This window comes from Anolis carolinensis, unplaced genomic scaffold (genome assembly GCF_035594765.1).
Source record: "Anolis carolinensis isolate JA03-04 unplaced genomic scaffold, rAnoCar3.1.pri scaffold_7, whole genome shotgun sequence".
Taxonomy (NCBI): Eukaryota; Metazoa; Chordata; class Lepidosauria; order Squamata; family Dactyloidae; genus Anolis; species Anolis carolinensis.
The window spans coordinates 20,701,194-20,723,071 of record NW_026943818.1 but is presented as its reverse complement, the minus strand read 5'-3'; the positions used below and the strand labels follow the sequence as shown (position 1 = coordinate 20,723,071).

The 21,878-nt window shown below is 41.6% G+C and overlaps 1 protein-coding gene across 7 annotated transcripts in view; it reads right to left on the bottom strand.

The window, feature by feature from the left end:
- Window positions 1–842: 842 nt before the first annotated feature.
- The window catches only part of LOC100561730 (septin-4), a 28,588-nt gene continuing 7,552 nt past the window's right edge, over window positions 843–21,878 (bottom strand). For 4 of the 7 annotated variants that reach the window (XM_062960526.1, XM_062960527.1, XM_062960525.1 and 1 more), the window contains 11 exons: window positions 19,757–20,119; window positions 17,116–17,209; window positions 16,842–16,928; window positions 15,256–15,379; window positions 13,448–13,582; window positions 13,235–13,352; window positions 12,154–12,255; window positions 11,984–12,080; window positions 11,722–11,884; window positions 5,512–5,611; window positions 843–3,530 (listed from right to left, as the gene is read on the bottom strand). In XM_062960526.1, the coding sequence (XP_062816596.1) occupies window positions 3,471–3,530; window positions 5,512–5,611; window positions 11,722–11,884; window positions 11,984–12,080; window positions 12,154–12,255; window positions 13,235–13,352; window positions 13,448–13,582; window positions 15,256–15,379; window positions 16,842–16,928; window positions 17,116–17,209; window positions 19,757–20,119 (1,443 nt within the window). In that variant the 3' untranslated portion in view covers window positions 843–3,470. Of the gene's footprint in view, window positions 3,531–5,511; window positions 5,617–9,837; window positions 9,970–10,378; window positions 10,460–11,721; window positions 11,885–11,983; window positions 12,081–12,153; window positions 12,256–13,234; window positions 13,353–13,447; window positions 13,583–15,255; window positions 15,380–16,841; window positions 16,929–17,115; window positions 17,210–19,756; window positions 20,120–21,878 lie in introns of those variants that run through there. The other 3 variants (XM_062960521.1, XM_062960523.1, XM_062960522.1) reach the window with 3 other exon arrangements.

Sequence of the window (21,878 nt, the reverse complement as noted above, 5' to 3'; positions counted from 1 at the left end):
AATGGACAGAACAGATTTATATATATAGACTAGCACATCTCATGGAATTTATTATAGAACCTCGAATAAATACTAAGGCACTCATAGCTAATCCTGTCTATATGTTGCCCTCTTATGGCTGTATCTGAGCACTACACATATATCCCTATGGGCCAGTAGCGAATCATTTTATCCATATACTGCCCTCTTGTGGTTGCATCTGAGCACTACATACACATATTCCTATAGGCCAGTAGCTAATCCTTTCTATCTGTATTTTGCCCTCTTGGGATTGCATCTGAGCACTGCAGACACACGTTTGGGCTAGTAGCTAATTCTTTCTATCCGTATATTACTCTTTTGTGATTGAATCTGAGCACTGCATACATACATCGCTAGAATCCAGTAGCTAATCCTTTCTATTGATACACCACCCTCTTGTGGCTGCATCTGAGCACTGCATACATACATCGCTAGAATCCAGTAGCTAATCCTATCTATTGATACACCGCCCTCTTGTGGCTGCATCTGAGCACTGCATACATACATCGCTAGAATCCAGTAGCTAATCCTATCTATTGATACACCGCCCTCTTGTGGCTGCATCTGAGCACTGCATACATTCATCCCTATAGGCCAGTAGTTAATCCTTTCTGTTGATACACCGCCCTCTTGTGGCTGCATCTGAGTATGGCATATATTCAAACTTTATCTCCAATCTTTCCACAACAAGGCAAATTAGTCTGTGGTTTCAATTTAGTCCAGGCCTGTCACTCATGGTGATGATGTCATAGACAAAGGGGCGTGGCCAATCCCGTGGTTCCGAACACCATTCAAATAACCACGAGGCCCAAACACACATCTTGAAATTTGCAATATTTATTGGCGGGTTAAAAAATATTTTCTACTGGAGCCTTTCCGAAGGTATAAACATCTCTATTCTTTTGCATCCGTAACAATAAATACATTTCTTAGTTTGGACAGCCGTGCAAAATAAAATCTTTTTTTTTTTTTTGGATAAGAAAATAGCAAGATTTGGAGGACGGAATGGAGCCGTAAACCCTGAAAAACCATCCTAAAGTGCTCCCTAACTTTACATCACTGCTCCCCAAGAAGAGTACAGAAACGTGGCCAATAATAAATATATCAACTAATAATAGTAATTAGTAAATAATAGTAAATAGTAATAATAATAATTACATCACACAGTCCTAGACACTTGGGAAGTGTTCGACTTGTCATTTTGTGATACGAAATCCAGCATATCTATCTTGTTTGCTGTGTCATAATAATAATAATAATAATAATAATAATAATAATAATAATAATAATAATAATAATAATGTGTCCAATGTGTGATCCAATACAACAGCCAGCAGAGTGTCTGCTGTGGACTCATCTTGTTGTGTTTCAAATAATAATAATAATAATAATAATAATAATAATAATAATAATAATAACAAAAATGCCACGTCTGAATTGTCATAATGAAAAAATATCAACATAATAAAATAATGGAATAAATAAATAATCAATCGAACAAGAAGTTAAAGGGGTCAATAACCAACCTCGAAGAGGACTTTGAAGAATTAAAACGAGAGGGCGTTTTAAAGGCAAGCTACGCTATAATAATGCAGAGGGGTCTGTTCGAATACACGCCCCAATCTATTGTCATTAATATATATTAATAGCAATTTTACCTGCAAACGAAGGGGGAAGATCTCTCTCCATGCTAGGAAGATAAAGCGGGCAAGTATATGTCTGCAGCGGAGCGCAGCAGAAAGGCGGTGTTGGCAACCCCAACTCCGGAACGAAAGGAATGGCTTTCGGAGTTGGACTCACTCATGGGAGATTATTACGATCCAACGCCTGGAGAATGTACTCTTTTTGGGCTCTCCAGCCATCCTTGCAATGGCGGGGTTATCTTCCAAGCCTGGACCATGGATGGATGATGGTTCTGAAGAACCGCTGTCCCAATACACATGTTTAGGGACACTCCGATTGGACGTAAACCCCTTGTTTAGGGTGACCTCTCATCTCTCAAAGAGAAGAGCTGCCTTCGAAAGAATCACTCCCAAGAAAGGTCTATCAACATTGGGGAGAAATGGTGGACTGCTAGTTGGATCTGTTCTTTCCCAGCTTCTCTACTTTTTCTAACTCCACCCATGCTTATTATATTTGGCCTACCGCCCCCTTTCTGGAAAAAATATTACTCAGAGCCCCCTAGAAAGGGGGCGTGGCTTAGAGGGGTGGGCGTGGCTCCTGCTCAAGAGGGCGGGGCTGAGCCTCTCCCCTAGTCCAAGATGCAGGGCTGGGAGGAGGAGGTGGACGGGGCCACAAATGGGTAGCCAGGACTGGGATTGGCGGAGTTACGAGCTCTGAGACAGGGCTGAGCATCTATCCCTGCCAGGACACAGGAGGCGGGGCTAGAGAAGGGGGTGGGGCCTCTTCCCAAGTGCCTGAAGGGGCTGAACCTCTATACCCCACCCCCGTTTTCTAACAAGTGCCTCAGGGGAGGTATACAGAAACTCTTGGGAAGAGGCCCCGCCCCCAACCCTAGCCCCACCCTTTAGTCCTAAAAGGCCTCTCAGGAGAGGTATAGAGGCTCAGCCCTATCTCAGGCTCTTGGAAGGAGGCCCCAGCCCTGCCCTTTAGTCCTATAAGGCCTCTCAAGAGAGATATAGAGGCTCAGCCCTGTCTCAGGCTCTTGGAAGGAGGCCCCCACCTCATTCCCTAGCTCCGCCCTCTGTGTCCCAACAAGAGCCTCAGGAGAGGTATAGAAGATGCTCAGCCCTGTCTCAGGCTCTTGGAAGGAGGCCCCCACCTCATTCCCTAGCTCCGCCCTCTGTGTCCCAACAAGAGCCTCAGGAGAGGTATAGAAGATGCTCAGCCCTGTCTCAAGCTCTTGGAAGGAGGCCCCGCCCCCTTCCCTAGCTCCGCCCTCTGTTTCCCAACAAGCGCCTCAGGAGAGGTATAGATGCTCAGCCCTGTCTCAGGCTCTTGGGAAGAAGCCACGCCCACTCCTCTAGCTCCGCCCCCTGTGTGTCCTAACAGGTATAGACGCTCAGCCCTGTTTCCGGCACTTGGGAAGAGGCCCTGCCCCTCCTCTGGCCCTGCCCCCGTGTCCACTTTGGGAATCACTGTTATACATCCTCTGAAGTAAGTTCAATGCCACAGCAGAATCTTTTGGGTAGCCAGAAAATAGGGAAAGGCGGAGTTCCCACATGCTGGAAGTCTTTGGGAGAGCGTCTTGTTTCTTCGGCAAAGCGCGGCCAACTTTGGCTGTAAGGCGATGGTTGCAGCAATGTGTGTGAGTATATAATCTCTCTCTCTCTATATATATATATATATAAATATCTATGAGGAGCGTCAGGTCAGAGGTGCCAGGATGAGGTCAAGTTCTGGGTGAGAAATGTAAACATTGTGTGTCTCCGAGGCGGGAGATGAGAAAGAGGACCAGAGATGGAGAAGGTTGGAGAGGTAAGAAGGGGCTAGTGGGTGTCTTCCATCTGCTGCTGGATTTTCTGCAACATTTCCTGCATCCGACGCAACTGGAAAAGGAGAAGAAAGAGCGGAAAGGGTCTGGGTTGAGCGTGGAAAGGAGTCTGATCTGATGTTTCCACCTGACGGGTCAACCTGCTTTCTTTCTACATCAGAGCGCTGTTACTGTTCCCATGGGTTCACCATGATGATACAATGATATGGATTTCTCAGCATCCCATCCTGGTTCCTCCTCCAGGAAAGCATCCCAGAAATCTGGGATGACTTGTGAAGGCTTGCTGAAATGAGCAGCAGCCGAGATCTCTGGATAAAAAGGGGCCTGGAAGAGATAGCTCTTTGGTAGGTGATAATGTTGTACCTTGGCACTCTTGTCCAGGATCTTGGTTCTACAATCCCAGGTTAGAATCCCAAACCCTGATCTTGAAAAGTTGAGTCTGAATTCTGGACTAATTTCCTGGCTTTCATTTATGGACAGGAGTTTGATCCCCGACTATGTAGCTCGACTTTGGAACTCTGACTTCGGTTTGTGCTGTTGAATTCTGGAACTTTATTCTAAGAACTCTGACAAGTGAACTCTTTGCATCTCACTACTGAACTGTGGTCTATTCTTGCTCCTGAACTGGCTTATCTGCATTAATTGAACTCTTGATTTGTGGTACTACAACTGTGTACAGCAATTCTGTGTTGTTGCTCAGATGTTTCAAGTAAGTATCATCTTGGTTCACCTTGTGTTTGTTTAATAAACCTCAGCCCTTGCGACCCGGTGAGTCCCAGCACATGACAGCTGGACAATGTGATGGATGTCTCCTCATCCCACTCTGGACCATGAGATGGACATCTCCCCATCCCAATAAGGATAATAATATGGACATTTCTCCATCCCACTAAGCATAATAATATGGACGTCTCCCCATTCCGCTCTGGACAATGAGATAGACGTCTCCATATCCCACTAATAATATGGACATCTCCCCATCCCACTCTGGACCATGAGATGGACATCTCCCCATCCCAGTAAGGATAATAATATGGACGTCTCCCCATCCCACTAAGGATTATAATATGGATGTTTCTCCATCCCACTAAGGATAATAATATGGACGTCTCCCCATTCCACTCTGGACAATGAGATAGACATCTCCCTATCCCACTAATAATATGGACATCTCCCCATCCCACTCTGGACAATGAAATGGACATTTCACCATCCCACTAAGGATAATAATATGGACGTTTCTCTATCCCACTCTGGACCATGAGATGGATGGCTCCCCATCCCATTAGAGATAATAATATGGACATCTCCCCATCCTACTCTGGACAATGAGATGGACACCTACCCATCCCATTAAGGATAATAGTATGGACATCTCCCCATCCCACTAAGGATAATAATATGGACATCTCCCCATCCCACTCTGGACCATGAGATGGACATCTCCCTGTCCCACTCTGGACAATGAGATGGGTGTTTCACCATCCCACTAAGGATAATAATCTGGAAGTCTCCCCATCCCACTCTGGACCATGAGATGGACATCCACCCATCCCATTAAGGATAATAATATGGACATTTCTCCATCCCACTAAGCATAATAATATCAACATCTCCCCATCCCACTCTGGACCATGAGATGGATGTCTCCCCATCCCATTAAGGATAATAATATGGACATCTCCCCATCCCACTCTGGACCATGAGATGGACATCTACCCATCCAACTAAAGATAATAATATAGACATCTCCCCATCCCATTAAGGATAATAATATGGACATCTCCCCATCCCACTCTGGACCATGAGATGGACATCTCCCCATCCCACTAAGGATAATAACATGGACATCTCCCCATCCCACTAAAGATAATAATATAGACATCTCCCCATCCCACTCTGGACAATGAGCTGGAAATTTCGTCAAACAACCCTCATCAATGGTATCAATTTCTCACCATCCCAACCTGGACTAAGATGGTGATTTCTCACCACCCTTTCTTGATTTTCCCACTGGATTCTTTTCCAGAGCTCACCTCTTCGTCCTTTTCCCGGATCAGCTTCTCTGTTTCCGAGTCCGGCACCGGCGGCATGGCGGGGATGGGGAAGTCTGTCCCACTTTCTCTTGTGAGTTTGCTAGTCTCGAAAAGAAAAACAAAAAAACCAAAGAAAGAGAGAGAGAGACGGATGGATTTAATTCTACAGATTACATGTTATCGTTGGGATACCTGTACTGCTGTGCTTCTATTTGGTCTCAGTAGCAGTTATTTCCAGTTGTCATTAAAGTAAATAAAATAATAATAATATAATAATGGTGATAGTCCTCCAACTTGGAAAAGTTACTAATATGTTTACGGCAGCTCTTAGCATCCAATGCTAATGTTGTTTGGAATATTCCAGGAAACAGAGCTCAAATAGCAATGTTTTCGGAGTTTTGCCACTAACACCATAGGTTCCACAGGGCTTCTATGGTGATGTAAAATGCAGCAAAATGCATCCTTGAGATCTAGAATCTAGCAAAGGCGCATCTGCATAAAAGGTCTACAAGAGCAAGTTGGCAAAGCAGAGGGAGCTCAGCGTGTCTTCATCTACAACTGTCAACATCAAAGTGCTACCCTATTGATACTTACCTCCTATGGGATTCCTGTGTGTAGTCTTCTATGGGTCCCGATCCAGCAAAGCTGTTGTTTACATGCCTCCAGTGTCAGTAGGATGGGATTGAGTCTGAGCTTTAAACTGCTCTTCCTCTCGTTCTTTTTAAATCCCCACTAAAAACTCGCCCTTTCCCCAAAGCTTTTGGGATTTTAATTTAATGCTGTTTGATTTCACCATTGGTCAGTCGGAGTATATTTTGTATTTATGGGCATTATTATATTATTTATTATTATTTATTTCATACATTTATATCCCACCCTTCTCCCCTCGAAGGGGACTCAGAGCGGCTTACAAATTAAATTTACATACAAAATTATATTATTAGCATAGCACAATACTGGCAATAAATTACAGTAGAGTCTCACTTATCACTTATTGGCAGAAGCTTGGATAAGCAAATATGTTGGATAATAAGGAGGGATTAAGGAAAAGCCTATTAAACATCAAATTAGGTTATGATTTTACAAATTAAGCACCAAAACATCATGTTATACAACAAATTTGACAGAAAAAGCAGTTCAATATGCAGTAATGTTATGTTGTAATTACTGTATTTATGAATTTAGCACCAAAATATCACGATATATTGAAAACATTAACTACAAAAATGGCTTGGATAATCCAGAAACTTGGATAAGCGAGGCTTGGATAATATACTGTACTATATTGTACTATGTCAATGTATTGTAATATTATTAGTAATATTACATGTAATATATATTATATAATTAATATTATTATATATTAACACGCCTACCTGTATTTTACAATATGTTTTATGAATACTGATGTAAGTTAATAATAATTTTTTAACTGATTTATATTGCACTGTATAATTTTTATATGTGCATTTTATTGTAAGCCGCCCTGTGTCCCCTGTTGGGTGAGAAGGGTGGGATATAAATATTGTAATAAATAAATAAAATAAATAAATTATATTGTATTATTAGTATCATAGGTAAAGGTAAATGTTTCCCCTGACGTTAAGTCCAGTCATGTCCGACTCTGGGGGTTGGTGCTCATCTCCATTTCTAAGCCGAAGAGCCGGCGTTGTCCGTAGACACCTCCAAGGTCATGTGGTCATTGGCATGACTGCATGGAGCTCCATTACCTTCCCGCCAGAGCAGTACCTATTGATCTACTCACATTGGCATGTTTTCGAACTGCTCGGTTGGCAGGAGCTGGAGCTAACAGCGGGCGCTCACTCCGCTCCCGGAATTTGAACCTGGGACCTTTCGGTCTGCAAGTTCAGCAGCTCAGTGCTTTAACACACTTCGCCACCGGGGCTCCATATTATATTATTAGCATAGCACAATACTGGCAATAAATTACTATATTGTACTATATAAATGTATTGTAATATTATTAGTAATATTACATGCAATATATATTATATAATTAATATTATTATATTGTATTATTAGTATCATATTGTATTACAAAATAATATTATTAATATTATATGCATATACATTATATTTTCTGTTCCTTGTGTGAAAGTGTTATTTCCTGCATTGCCGAAGGCTTTCATGGCCAGAATCGCTGGGTTCTGAGCCAGCTAATGCCTCCCAACAAAGAATTTCCACAAACAGGAAGCAGCCAGGCTTTGAAGCTGCAAGGCTATTCAATGCTAATCAAGGTGGCCAACGGCAACAGTCACACAGACAAGAGTTCTTTCTCCCAACCTGACATTATTCCTCAGATATATAAACCCCGCTTGCCTAGTTTCCGAGAGACCTCACAACTTCTGAGAATGCCTGCCATAGATGTGGGAGAAACGTCAGGAGAGAATGCTTCTGGAACATGCCTGGAAAACTCACAGCAACCCAACTTTTTCTATGTTTGTATGATAGCACCGATTAGGTAATAACATTCATAACCAAGGAACAAAAATTGTGTTACCTAATGTTATTCCTTTCTTTACTTCCATGTGTACATAAACATATGAAGACACTAGGTTTGGAAAAACATTCTTTCTAGATTCTCCAGTAGTATCATTATAGTATCTTTATGCAATCCCTGTGACTTTAATATTATCTTTACAGGGCTTCTGTACCTTTAATTACATTTTACAGGGCTCCTGTATCTTTAATAACATCTTTATAGAATTCTTGTACGCTTAACATGGCTTTGGACCACTAATAATGTCTATAGAGCTTCTGTGTCTTTAATAGTACCTTTACAAGGCTTCTGTGCCTTTAATACTGTTTTTACAGGGCTTCTATACACTTTTAATAATATTGTTATATAATGCCTGTAACTTTAGTGGTGTCTTTACAGGGTTTCTGTACCTTTAATAGTGTATTGACAGGGTGTCTGTAATTTTAATGGTGCCTTAACAGGGCTTCTGTACCTTTAATAGTGTGTTTGTAGGGCTTCTGTACCTTTAATAGCATCTTTATAGGGCTTTTGTGCCTTTAATAATGTTTTTATAGGGTATCTGTGCATTTAATACTATTTTATAGGGCTTCAGTGCCTTTAGTAGGATCTTTATAAGGCTTTGGTGCCTTTAATAATATCTTTATAGGGCTTCTGTGCTTTTAATAGCATTTTTATAGGGCATCTGTGCATTTAATACTATTTTTATAGGGCTTCTGTGCCTTTAGTAGGATCTTTATAAGGCTTTGGTGCCTTTAATAGCATCTTTACAGGGCTTCTGTGCCTTTAATAGCATCTTTATAGGGCTTCTGTGCCTTTAATAGTATTTTTGTAGGGCATCTGTGCATTTAATACTATTTTTATAGGGCTTCTGTGCCTTTAATAGCATCTTTATAGGGCTTCTGTGCCTTTAATAGCATCTTTATGGGGCTTCTATGCCTTTAATAGTATCTTTAGAAGGCTTCGATGCCTTTAATAGTATCTTTATAGGGCTTCTGTGCTTTTAATAGCATTTTTATAGGGCATCTGTGCATTTAATACCATTTTTATAGGGCTTCAGTGCCTTTAGTAGGATCTTTATAAGGCTTTGGTGCCTTTAATAACATCTTTATAGGGCTTCTGTGCCTTTAATAGCATCTTTATAGGGCTTCTGTACCTTTAATAGCATCTTTACGGGGCTTCTGTACCTTTAATAGCATCTTTAGAAGGCTTTGATGCCTTTAATAGTATCTTTATAGGGCTTCTGTGCCTTTAATAATATTTTTAGAGGGCTTCTATGCATTTAATAGTATTTTTAGAGGGCTTTTGTGCATTTAATAGTATTTTTAGAGGGCTTCTGTGCCTTTAATAGCATTTTTATAGAGCTTCTGTGTCTTTAATAATATTTTTAGCGGGCTTCTTTGCCTTTAATAGTATTTTTATAGGGATTCTGTGCCTTTAATAGCATGTTTACAAGGCTTCTGTGACATTAGTAGCATCTTTATAGGGCTTCTGTGCCTTTAATAGTATCTTTACAGGACTTCTGTGTTTTTAATAGCATCTTTACGGGGCTTCTGTGCCTTTAATAGTATCTTTAGAAGGCTTTGATGCCTTTAATAATATCTTTGTAGGGCTTCTGTGCCTTTAATAGCATTTTTAGAGGGCTTCTGTGCCTTTAATAGTATCTTTTTAACAGTCCCTTTATAGACTTTAAATACATAGAATGTTAGCCAATGTTATGGTGCCTGGATTCCCACCATCAAGTCACAATTAAAGGTACAGGAGCCCTTGTTTGGAAACCCGAACCCCTTTTTCCCACCAACCAAAGAGACCAAAAAGGACAACTGGCATCATTGGAAATATGGTGTTTTATGTAAATGAAGAGAGGTAAGAGGAAGGGGGAAGGAAGAGGGCATGCTGGGACGGCCGGCTACTCCATTGAACAGTCGCTGCAACAGAGCCTTAGAGACGAGGAGTCCCTCCTTTTCCCCCCAATGGGGTTGGCAGCAAGTGGAACAAAGAGACAATAGAGACAACAAACTTAGGGGAAGAGAAAGAAGGCCAAGAACTTGGATAAAGTTCGGACTGCAACCAGGAGCGGATACGTCCTGGAACTGGATTAATTATCACCCTGACTGTATATAAGGAATACTTTGGGACTAAAAAAAAACACATCCCACATAAGAGTCTACGGTTTCCACTTTGCCAAATTTATTTGGTTCCGTCGCCGGGGAGCAGCCGCACGGCTCCGGAGTCTGGCTCCGGAGACGGGACCCCTTAAAATCTTCATATATTTTTGTATTGCAAAAAAAAACAAAACAAAAAAACAAACAAACAAAGAAGATGAAAAAATTGAAAAAAAGAAATCCGGGACTGGTCCGCTGTGCTAACCTTCGGGTCGGATGCTCGGCTCTGCCGCCTCAACCTCCGGTGGTCTCTTAAGAACAGGCGATCCAGCTTCCCTGCTGATGCCTGCGATGCGGAGGAGGCGACAACACGGTTACAAGGCGCCTCCTCCGCCGTTCCGCAATCCCGACATCACTACATGAGTGTCGGGTGTCTAGAGTAGGCCTGGGCAAACTTCGGCCCTCCGGGAAAAGGAAAGGGCCTAAGGCTGTTAGGAATTCTATGATTGTATTACAGTGTTCCCTCACTACTTCGCGGTTCACTTTTCAATAAATTCTAAAAGACTATTATAAATCATAAAAAATTACAATTTACAGCCTAAGGAAGGGAGGAAGGAGAAGCCAAAGGGAGCCCAAGTGGCAACGGGAGCCCAAGCAGCAACGGGAGGAGCCCAAGTGGCAACGGGAGCCCAAGCAGCAACGGGAGGAGCCCAAGTGGCAATGGGAAGAGCCCAAGCAGCAATGGGAGGAGCCCAAGTGGCAACGGGAGCCCAAGCAGCAATGGGAGGAGACCAAGTGGCAATGGGAGCCCAAGCAGCAACGGGAGGAGCCCAAGTGACAACAGGAGGAGAAGGAGGCAATTTATCAACACACAATTGGTTGATAAAGACCTAAAATAGTGTAAAAAAGGTTGGTTTTCCCCTGACATTAAGTCCAGTCATGTCTGACTCTGGGGCTTGGTGTTCATCTCCATTTCTAAGCTGAAGAGCCAGCGTTGTCCGTAGACACCTCTAAGGCATGCGGCTGGCATGACTGCATGGAGCGCCGTTACCTTCCTGCCGGTGCAGTACCTATTGATCTACTGACATTGACATGTTTTCGAACTGCTAGGTTGGCAAAGCTGGAGCTAACAGCGGGCGCTCACTCCGCTCCCGGGATTTGAACCTGGGACCTTTCAGTCTGCAAATTCAGCAGCTCAGACACTTTGCCACCAGGGCTCCAAAAATAGTGTATAACTTTAAAATAATGTATAAATATTAAAGTGTCCCTACTTCACGGATTTTCACTTATTGCAGGTGGTCCTGGAACCTAACCCCCGCGATAAGTGAGGGAACACTGTACATGGATTTTTAATAGGCTGGATGGCTATCTGTCAGGAGGGATCAGATTGTGCCTTCCTTCAAGACAGAATGGGATGGGAATGGATGGCCCTTAGGATGCCTTCCAACTCTATGATTCTGTTATTTGGATTTTCAACAGGCTGGATGGCCATCTGTCGGGAGGGATCGGATTGTGCCTTCCTTTATGACAATGGGGTAGGACTGGATGGCCCTTGGGGTCCCTCCCAACCCCCGGAGCCCGTGATCCTTTCCCCGCTCGCTCACTCACTTCCGGTTGCGCTCCTTGACCACCATCCGGGTCATGCTCTGGATGCACTGGGCCCGGTAGTTTTCGTAGTGCGTCTCCCGGGTCACGTCCTTCAGGTCCTGCATGTGCGTCCTCACCAGCATGGTGCGCAGCTTGACAAAGTCGCAATGGGCCGGGTTTTCCACTGGAGAAGGGAGAACAGGAGCAGCACCAGCAGAAAGTCACCAAACAATGAGATGCAAAGTGGCACATAAGTGAAATAAATGTAGGAAATATGTGAGACCTTCCACGACACCCCACGGGTAGAGCCGGCCTCGGATGCGTCTCCCTTTGGCCTCCACGACTGTGTTGCTGCCAATTACGGCAAACGGGATGCTCTCCTGCAAAACAAGCCACTCTCTCTCAGCCCCAGAAGAAGGCAAAGGAGAAAGACCCCCTCTGCGGCCACCTCACCTTGAGCTCCTGGTCCTGCAGCTTGAAATCGTCATCTTCATCTGAATCGCAATCGGGGAACTGGTAGATCCGGATCCCGAAGTGTTCGATTTCATCCCGGATCTGCAGAAAAGGAGAACCGAGTCAGTTTATAAACTGGTTGGACAAAAAAACGGAATCCTCTGGAGAACCTGAATCCTAACATCATCTGGATAAATCATAAAGTCATCTGGAACATTATCTTAAATCATCTAGAGAACCTCACCTGTAAACCCATCTGCAGAGAACCTCAATCCTAAAGTCATCTGGAGAGAAGATCAGCCTTAAAGTCATCTGGAGAGTCAATTTTAAATCCTCTAGAGAACCTCAATCCTAAAGTCATCTGGAGAGTCAATTTTAAATCCTCTGGAGAACCTCAATCCTAAAGTTATCTGGGACATCAATCTTAAATAATCTGGAGAACCTCAACCCTAAAGTCATTTGGAGAACCTGAACTGTAAACACATCTGGAGAGAACCCCAGTCCTAAAATCATCTGGGACGTCAATCTTGAATCATCTGAAGAACCCCAGTCCTAAAATCATCTGGGACATCAATCTTGAATCATCTGGAGAACCTTAATCCTAAAGTCATCTGGAGAGAAGCTCAGCCTTAAAGTTATCGAGAGAGTCAATCTTGAATCATCTGGAGAACCTCAATCCTAAAGTCATCTGGGATGTCAATCTTAAATAATCTGGAGAACCTCAACCTTAAAGTCATTTGGAGAACCTCAATTGTAAACTCATCTGGAGAGAACCTCAACCCTAAAGTCATTTGGAGAACCTCAACTGTAAACACATCTGGAGAGAACCTTAGTCCTAAAATCATCTGGGACGTCAATCTTGAATCATCTGGAGAACCTCAGTCCTAAAGTCATCTGGAAAGTCAAATAATCTAGAGAACCTCAATCCTAAAGTCACCTGGAGAACTGCAACTCTAAACACATCTGGAGAATCTCAATCCTGAATCATCTGGAGATCCTCGATCATAAAATCATTCAGAGAGAACCTCAATCCTGAATCTCATTTCTTGGACTCTCTTCTCCCCATCCCTCCTTCCCTCACCTTGTTCTTCATCCGGTCTACCTCGGAGCGCATGAGGGTGTCCGCTTTGGCCAAGACGGGCACAATATTCACCCGCTGGTGGAGAGCTTTCATGAACTCCACATCCAAGGGCCGTAACCTGGAAAAAATTAGGAAGTGGTTGAGTTTGTTTGGGACGAAGGGGGAAAGATACTGTAATAGAGACATTGCATCACAAATGGGATCCATTCGTACCCGTGTCCAAAAGGGGAGATGAAGTAGAGGCAGCAATGCACTCGGTTGTCCTGAATGTTCTTCCGGTTGAGGCCACTTTCATCCCGGAAATATTGCTCAAACTGCTGGTCGATGTAGTCAGCCACTGGCTTCCAGCTGAAAAAAGCAGAGTGAAGATTTAATAAACATTTTTTCCAAAACTTTACAGTTGGCCCCAAATGAACTAGGCCTTCTTGAATCAACAATGAGTCAACCTATTGGCAAAACACATTGATTGATTGGGTTCATTCAAGAATAAATATGTGAAACCAAATGGTAATTGGAGATAAGAGTCTACTGAAAGTACTGAAACTGGAAGAGACGAGTGACTGGAGTCAAAAGTCTACGAAAAGGCATGGAATTGACGCCAACCAGTGAACAGAGACAAGAGTCTATGGATCAATCTAGAATTGAAACCCAACAATGATTGGAGATGAGTCTATGAAAAGGCATGAAATTGATGCCAACCAGTGATCGGAGATAGGAATATGAAAAGGTTTGAAATTGAAACCTAGCAGTGATTGGAGATAAGAATCGATAAAAAAATCTGGAATCAAAACCAAGCAGTGATTGAAGATAAGTCTATGAAAAGGTCTGGAATTGAAACCAAACAATGACTGGAAATAAGAGTTTATGAAAAAGTCTGGAATCGAAACCAAGCATTGAGCGGAGATAAGAGTTTATGAAAACATCTGGAATTGAAACCAAGCAGTGATCAGAGATAAGAATTGGTACAAAATCTGGAATCAAAACCAAGCAGTGATCGAAGGTAAGTCTATGAAAAAGTCTGGAATTGAAACCAAGCAATGATCGGAGATAAGAGTCTATGAATAAGTCTGGAATCGAAACCAAGCATTGATCAGAGATAAGAGTTTATGAAAAGGCCTGGAATCGAAACCAAGCAATGATCAGAGATAAGAGTTTATGAAAAGGTCTGGAATTGAAACCAAACAATGATTAGAGATAAAAGTTTATGAAAAAGTCTGGAATCAAAACCAAGCATTGATTGGAGTCTATGAAAAGATGTGACAATGCAGCCAAGCAGTAACTGAAGATAAGAGTATATCAATAGGCATATACAGTAGAGTCTCACTTATCCAAGCTAAACGGGCCGGCAGAAGCATGGATAAGCGAATATCTTGGATAATAAGGAGGGATTAAGGAAAAGCCTATTAAACATTAAATTAGGTTATGATTTTACAAATTAAGCACCAAAACATCATGTTATACAACAAATTTGACAGAAAAAGTAGTTCAATACGCAGTAATGTTATGTTGTAATTACTGTATTTACGAATTTAGCACCAAAATATCACGATATATTGAAAACATTGACTACAAAAATGGCTTGGATTATCCAGAGGCTTGGATAAGCGAGGCTTGGATAAGTGAGACTCTACTGTAGTTGGTTACGTGCAACTCAGTTTTGGGTCTTCAGCCTAGAAGACTTATCCATAATCTACAGAACGAGGGGTGGAGAGTTAAACTGGGGACGTTAGTCCAAGCTGGACTGCTTATCCCAGAATCCCAAGTGAACCAATACTGCTGGCATGGGAAAGGTGCTGAAAAAAGTGAAGAAAAGAGTGGTAAAAAAGGCAGCGGTGAGTCTGCGAAGCGACAGGATTTTCCGAGGTATTTTTATCCGAGCTCCTGGCCAGCGTCCAAAGGTCACGCCAGCCCAGAAGAGACGCAGGCCTTAATGGGATTCCCGTCCCCAAGTCCCTCCCTCCGCCTTCGCCGTGGCTCTGCGGCAAATCCACCGCGGCTAATTCCTCCTCCTCCTCTCGTACCATTCGGTGTTGTTGACGGCGTCCCCGAAGCCTGGCGTGTCCACGATGGTTAAGCGGAGCTTGACGCCTTTCTCCTCAATGTCCACCACGTGTTTGGTGATCTCCACCGTCTGGAGGATCCGTTCTACGCAGAGAGAGGGAAGGAAGGGTTTAGTATCCCATGTTTCTTACAGGCCAGCATTCAAGATGAGTTTGCAACTCCCATGAGCCCACTCTGGCTTTGGGTCTGGATTTTTAAGGCTCTGAACCATCGGTCCCATGTCAGTGGAGCAATGGATTCGCTCCGGGTTTTCAACCAGGCATTGAAGGCATTTTCCTTCCAACCTTGATGAAACCTAGAGTGCTTCACTACCCCATTGAGATATATGATAGATATAGAAATATCCTAGAACTGGAAGGGTCCTCCGAAGGCCATCCAGTCCAAGCCCAATCTGCCAGGCAGAAAGACACAACAACAACAACAACAACAACAACAACAACAACAACAACAACAACAATAAAATCACACAGTCCTAAATACATCACACAGTCCTAAAGGCTTGGGAAGTGTTCAACTTGTGATTTTGAGATACGAAATCCAGCATATATATCTCGTAATAATAATAATAATAATAATAATAATAATAATAATAATAATAATAATAATAAATCACACAGTCCTAAACACTTGGGAAGTACTTGACTTGTGATTTTGTGATAAGAAATCCAGCATATAAGTCTCGTTTGCTGTGTCATACTCTGTCTTTGTGTCAACAACAACAACAATAATAATAATAATAATAATAATAATAATACATCACACAGTCCTAAACACTCGGGAAGTGTTCGACTTGTGATTTTGTGATATGAAATCCAGCATATAGATCTCATTTGCTGTGTCATACTATGTCATTGTGTCAATAATAATAATAATAATAATACATCACACAGTCCTAGACACTTGGGAAGTGTCCGATGTGTGATCCAATACAACAGCCAGCAGAGTGTCCGCCCTGGACTCATCTTGTTGTGTTTCAAATAATAATTATTATTATTATAATTATTATTATTGATACGAAATTCAGCATATATATCTCATTTGCTGTGTCATACTATGTATTTGTGTCAATAATAATAATAAATAAACATGATTGTTATTATTGATGCGAAATCCAGAATATATATATATTGTTTGCTGTGTCATACTCTTGTCTTTGTGTCAATAATAATAATAAATAAACATGAATGTTATTATTGATACGAAATCCAGCATATATATCTCGTTTGCTGTGTCATACTCTGTCTTTGTGTCAATAATAATAATAAATAAACATGATTGTTATTATTGATACAAAATCCAGCATATATATCTCGTTTGCTGTGTCATACTCTGACTTTGTGTCAATAATAATATTAATAATGTTTATTTATACCCCAAATGAATGGAGGTGGAACAATAACCTAAGCTTTTGCTAATCGTCATCGTCGTCGTATATACTATGTGTTGCCTGAGTGTCATTGTGACTGCTGCCCACCTACTTTCTCCGTTCTCCAGCTCTGTCCCCATAATGTTGTCTCCATTCCAATTCTACAGGAACACACCTTACCTTCCGCATTTAAGAGTTTACGGTCCTTGTACAGATCCGTAAGAAAGAGGCTGTTCACCAGCGTCGATTTTCCCAGCCCAGATTCTCCTGGTAAAAGAGGGAAGAAGAGAAAGAAGAGCCACTTTGAGACTAGACTTTCCTTGGAACAAGGAAACGGAACAGAATCGCATTGGCCTTTTGAGCCGCTGCGTCACACTCTTGGCTCACGTCCAACCCAAAATCTACTAAGACTCCGAGAACCTCCCACTCTTTGCGTTAACCGTCTCTGATATACCTGCAACCATCAGCGTGAAGTCAAATCCCCTCTTGACCGACTTCCGATGGACCTGGTTGGGCAGGGTGGCAAATCCGACGTATTCCTTATCATCCTGCGGAGGGGGAAAGAAAAGAAAGAGTGGGTCAACGTGTAAAGGAAAGGGATTTATGACCTGGGATCCTAGGCTATATCTATCATATACGTCTCTCTCAATTACATTTTACACATCTATCTTTGGTGGGATGGTCATCTATTGGGAGGGATTGGATTGTGCCTTCCTGTCTGGCAAAATGGGTTTAGACTGCATTGCCTTTGGAGGACCCAGCTCTAGGATATATTTCATATACATCTCTCTCATTTACATCTCTCACATCTATGGCCATCTATCTTTGGTGGGATGTAATAATAATAATGTACTGTACTGTACTGTAATTATTATTATTATTATTATTATTATTATTATTATTATTATTATTATTATGGTCATCTGTTGGGAGGGACTGGATTGTGCCTTCCTGTCTGGCAAAATGGGTTTAGACTGCATTGCCTTTGGAGGACTCAGCTTTAGGATATGTTTCATATACATATATCTCATTTACATCTATCACATCTATGGCCATCTATCTTTGGTGGGATGTAATAATAATAATGTACTGTCCTGTAATAATAATAATAATAATAATAATAATAATAATAATAATAATAATAATAATAATAACAACAACAACAACAATGTACTGTAATAATAATAATAATAATAATAATAATAATAATAATAATAATAATAATAATAATAAATCACACAGTCCTAGACACTTGGGAAGTGTTCGACTTGTGATTTTGTGATACGAAATCCAGCATATCTACCTTGTTTGCTGTGTCATAATAAAATAATAATGGTCATCTGTTGGGATTGGATTGTGCCTTCCTGCTGGTAAAATGGGGTTGGACTGGATGGCCTTTGGGGGACCCTTCTAGCTCTAGGATATATCTATCATATACATCTCTCTCGATTACATCCATCATATCTATGGCCATCGATCTTTCGCTGGATGGCCATCTGTCGGGAGGGATTGTGTTGTGCCTTCCTGTCTGGCAAAATGGGGTTGGACTGGATGGCCTTTGGGGGAGCCTTCTAGCTCTAGGATATATCTATCATATACTGTAATTCTAATATTATGCTATACTAATAATATAATGTATTGTATATACATATAATATTGATAATAATATTATAATGTAATACAATATAATAAGACACTATCTCTCTCGATTACATCCATCATATCTATGGCCATCGATCTTTCGCTGGATGGCCATCTGTCGGGAGGGATTGTGTTGTGCCTTCCTGTCTGGCAAAATGGGGTTGGACTGGATGGCCTTTGGGGGAGCCTTCTAGCTCTAGGATATATCTATCATATACTGTAATTCTAATATTATGCTATACTAATAATATAATGTATTGTATATACATATAATATTGATAATAATATTATAATGTAATACAAAATAATAAGACACTATCTCTCTCGATTACATCCATCATATCTATGGCCATCGATCTTTCTCTGGATGGACATCTGTCAGGAGGGATTGCGTTGTGCCTTCCTGACTGGCAGAATGGGGTTGAACTGGATGGCCTTTGGGGGAGCCTTCTAGCTCTAGGAAATATCTATCATATACTGTAATACTAATATTATGCTATACTAATAATATAATGTATTGTATATACATATAATATTGATAATAATATTATAATGTAATACAATATAATAAGACACTATCTCTCTCGATTACATCCATCATATCTATGGCCATCGATCTTTCGCTGGATGGCTATCTGTCGGGAGGGATTGCGTTGTGCCTTCCTTTCTGGCAAAATGAGGTTGGACTGGATGGGCTTTGGGGAAGCCTTCTAGCTCTAGGATATATATACAAAGATAGGTGGCCCATCTATGGCCATCTATCTTTGATGGGATGGTCATCTGCCGGGAGGGATCGGATTGTGCCTTCCTGTGTGACAGAGGGGGTTGGACTGGATGGCCTTTGGGGGACTTTTCCAGTTCTAGGATATATCTATCATATCTCTCTTTCTCAATCACATCTATCATATCATTGGCGTGATGGCCATCCGTCGGGAGGGATCGGATTGTGCCTTCCTGTGTGACAAAGGGGGTTAGACTGGATGGCCCTGGGGAGACTTTTCCAGTTCTAGGATATATCTATCATATCTCTCTTTCTCAATCACATCTATCATATCTTTGGTGTGATGGCCATCCGTCGGGAGGGATCGGATTGTGCCTTCGTGTGTGACAGAGGGGGTTGGACTGGATGGCCTTTGGGAGACTTTTCTAGTTCTAGGATATATCTATCATATCTCTCTTTCTCAATCACATCTATCATATCTTTGGCGTGATGGCCATCCATCGGGAGGGATCGGATTGTGCCTTCCTGTGTGACAGAGGGGGTTGGACTGGATGGCCTTTGCGAGACTTTTCCAGTTCTAGGATATATCTATCATATCTCTCTTTCTCAATCACATCTATCATATCTTTGGCGTGATGGCCATCTGTCGGGAGGGATCGGATTGTGCCTTCCTGTGTGACAGAATGGGGTTGGACTGGATGGCCTTTGGGGGTCTCTTCCGACCCTACGTCACCTCATCCGAATCATAGGGATCCAGCCTTCCCCAGGGGCTCCGTGGACGAGAAGGGCTGGGTGGTGCTGGAGCCGCCATGTGCTGCTGCTGCTGTGGCTGCTGCCGGAGATCGAGGGGCCGTGGCCGGTGGAAGGCTTTGGGCTCCTTGTCCTCCATGGCCACCGCATCCTCCTGGGACAGGGGCCGGGCCCCCGTCAGGGCGGCAAACATCTCGGGCGCGGCCCGATGGATACCGTAACCCTTGAAGGTGTCTTCCTCCGGTCTGGGCTCCGGGCGGCGGAAGGTCTGCTCCGCAGGGGGCTGGTCGCCCAGGAACTGGACCAGCTCGGCCTCCTCCGAGTCGTCCTTCAAGAAGCGCTTGATCTGGAGAAAGAGCCGGAGAAGGAAGGAGTCAGAGGATCCTAGCATTGGAAGAGACCACATGAATGTATGTATGTGTGTGAGAGAGAGATGATTGACATATACTAAAGCTGGAAGGGTCCCAAAAGGTCATCCAGTCCAACCACCGATCATCTCTCTCTATCTCTCTATCTATTTATCCCTCTATCTATCTCTCTATCTCTATCTATCTATCTATCTATCTATCTATCTATCTATCTATCTATCTATCTATCTATCTATCTACCCCTCTATCTATTTATTTATCTATCTGTCTATCTATGTCTGTCTATCTCTCTCTCTCTATCTATCTATCTATTCCTCTATCTATCTATTTATTTATCTATCTATCTATCCCTCTATCTATCTATCTATCTATCTATCTATCTATCTATCTATCTATCTATCTATCTATCTATCCCTCTATCTATTTATTTATCTATCTGTCTGTCTGTCTATCTATCTATCCCTCTATCTATCTATCTATCTATCCTTCTATCTATTTATTTATTTATCTATTTATCTGTCTATCTATCTATCCCTCTATCCCTCTGTCCATCTATCTATCTATCTATCTATCTATCTATCTATCTATCTATCTATCTATCTATCCCTCTATCAATCCATCTATCTATCCCTCTATCAATCCATCTATCTTATCTATCTATCTATCTATCTATCTATCTATCTATCTATCCCTCTATCTATTTATTTATCTATCTGTCTGTCTATCTATCTGTCTGTGTATCTATCTATCTCTATCTATCTATCCCTCTATCTATTTATCTATCTATCTATCTATCCATCTATCTATCTATCTATCTATCTATCTATCTATCTATCTATCTATCTATCTATCTATCTATCTACCTATCCCTCTATCTATTTATTTATCTATCTGTCTATCTATCTGTCTGTCTATCTATCTATCCCTCTATCTATCTATCTATCTATCTATCTATCTATCTATCTATCTATCTATCTATTTATCTATCTATCTATCCCTCTATCTATTTATTTACTTATTTATCTATCCCTCTATCCATCTATCTATCTATCTATCTATCTATCTATCTATCTATCCCTCTATCAATCCATCTATATATCCCTCTATCTATTTATTTATTTATCTATCTGTCTATCTATCTGTCTGTCTATCTATCTATCCCTCTATCTATCTATCTATCTATCTATCTATCTATCTATCCCTCTATCTATTTATTTATTTATTTATCTATCTGTCTTTCTATCTATCCCTCTATCCATCCATCTATCTATCTATCTATCTATCTATCTATCTATCTATCTATCTATCTATCTATCTATCCCTCTATCTATTTATTTATCTATCTGTCTGTCTATCTATCTGTCTGTGTATCTATCTATCTATCCCTCTATCCATCTATCTATCTATCTATCTATCTATCTATCTATCCCTCTATCTATCCCTCTATCTATCTATCTATCTATCTATCTATCTATCTATCCCTCCCTCTACTGGAATAATAATAATAATAATAATAATAATAATAATAATAATAATAATAATAAGGACTGGATGGCCCTTGGGGTCTCTTCCAATAATAATAATAGTAATAATAATAATAATAATAATAAGGACTGGATGGCCCTTCACTCCCGACAGATGGGCTTAATAAAACCCCAGAGGAGACTCCATCACATCGTCCACTATCTATATTAGAATCCTAGAGTTAGAAGAGCTCTCAAGGGAAACTCAAGAGGG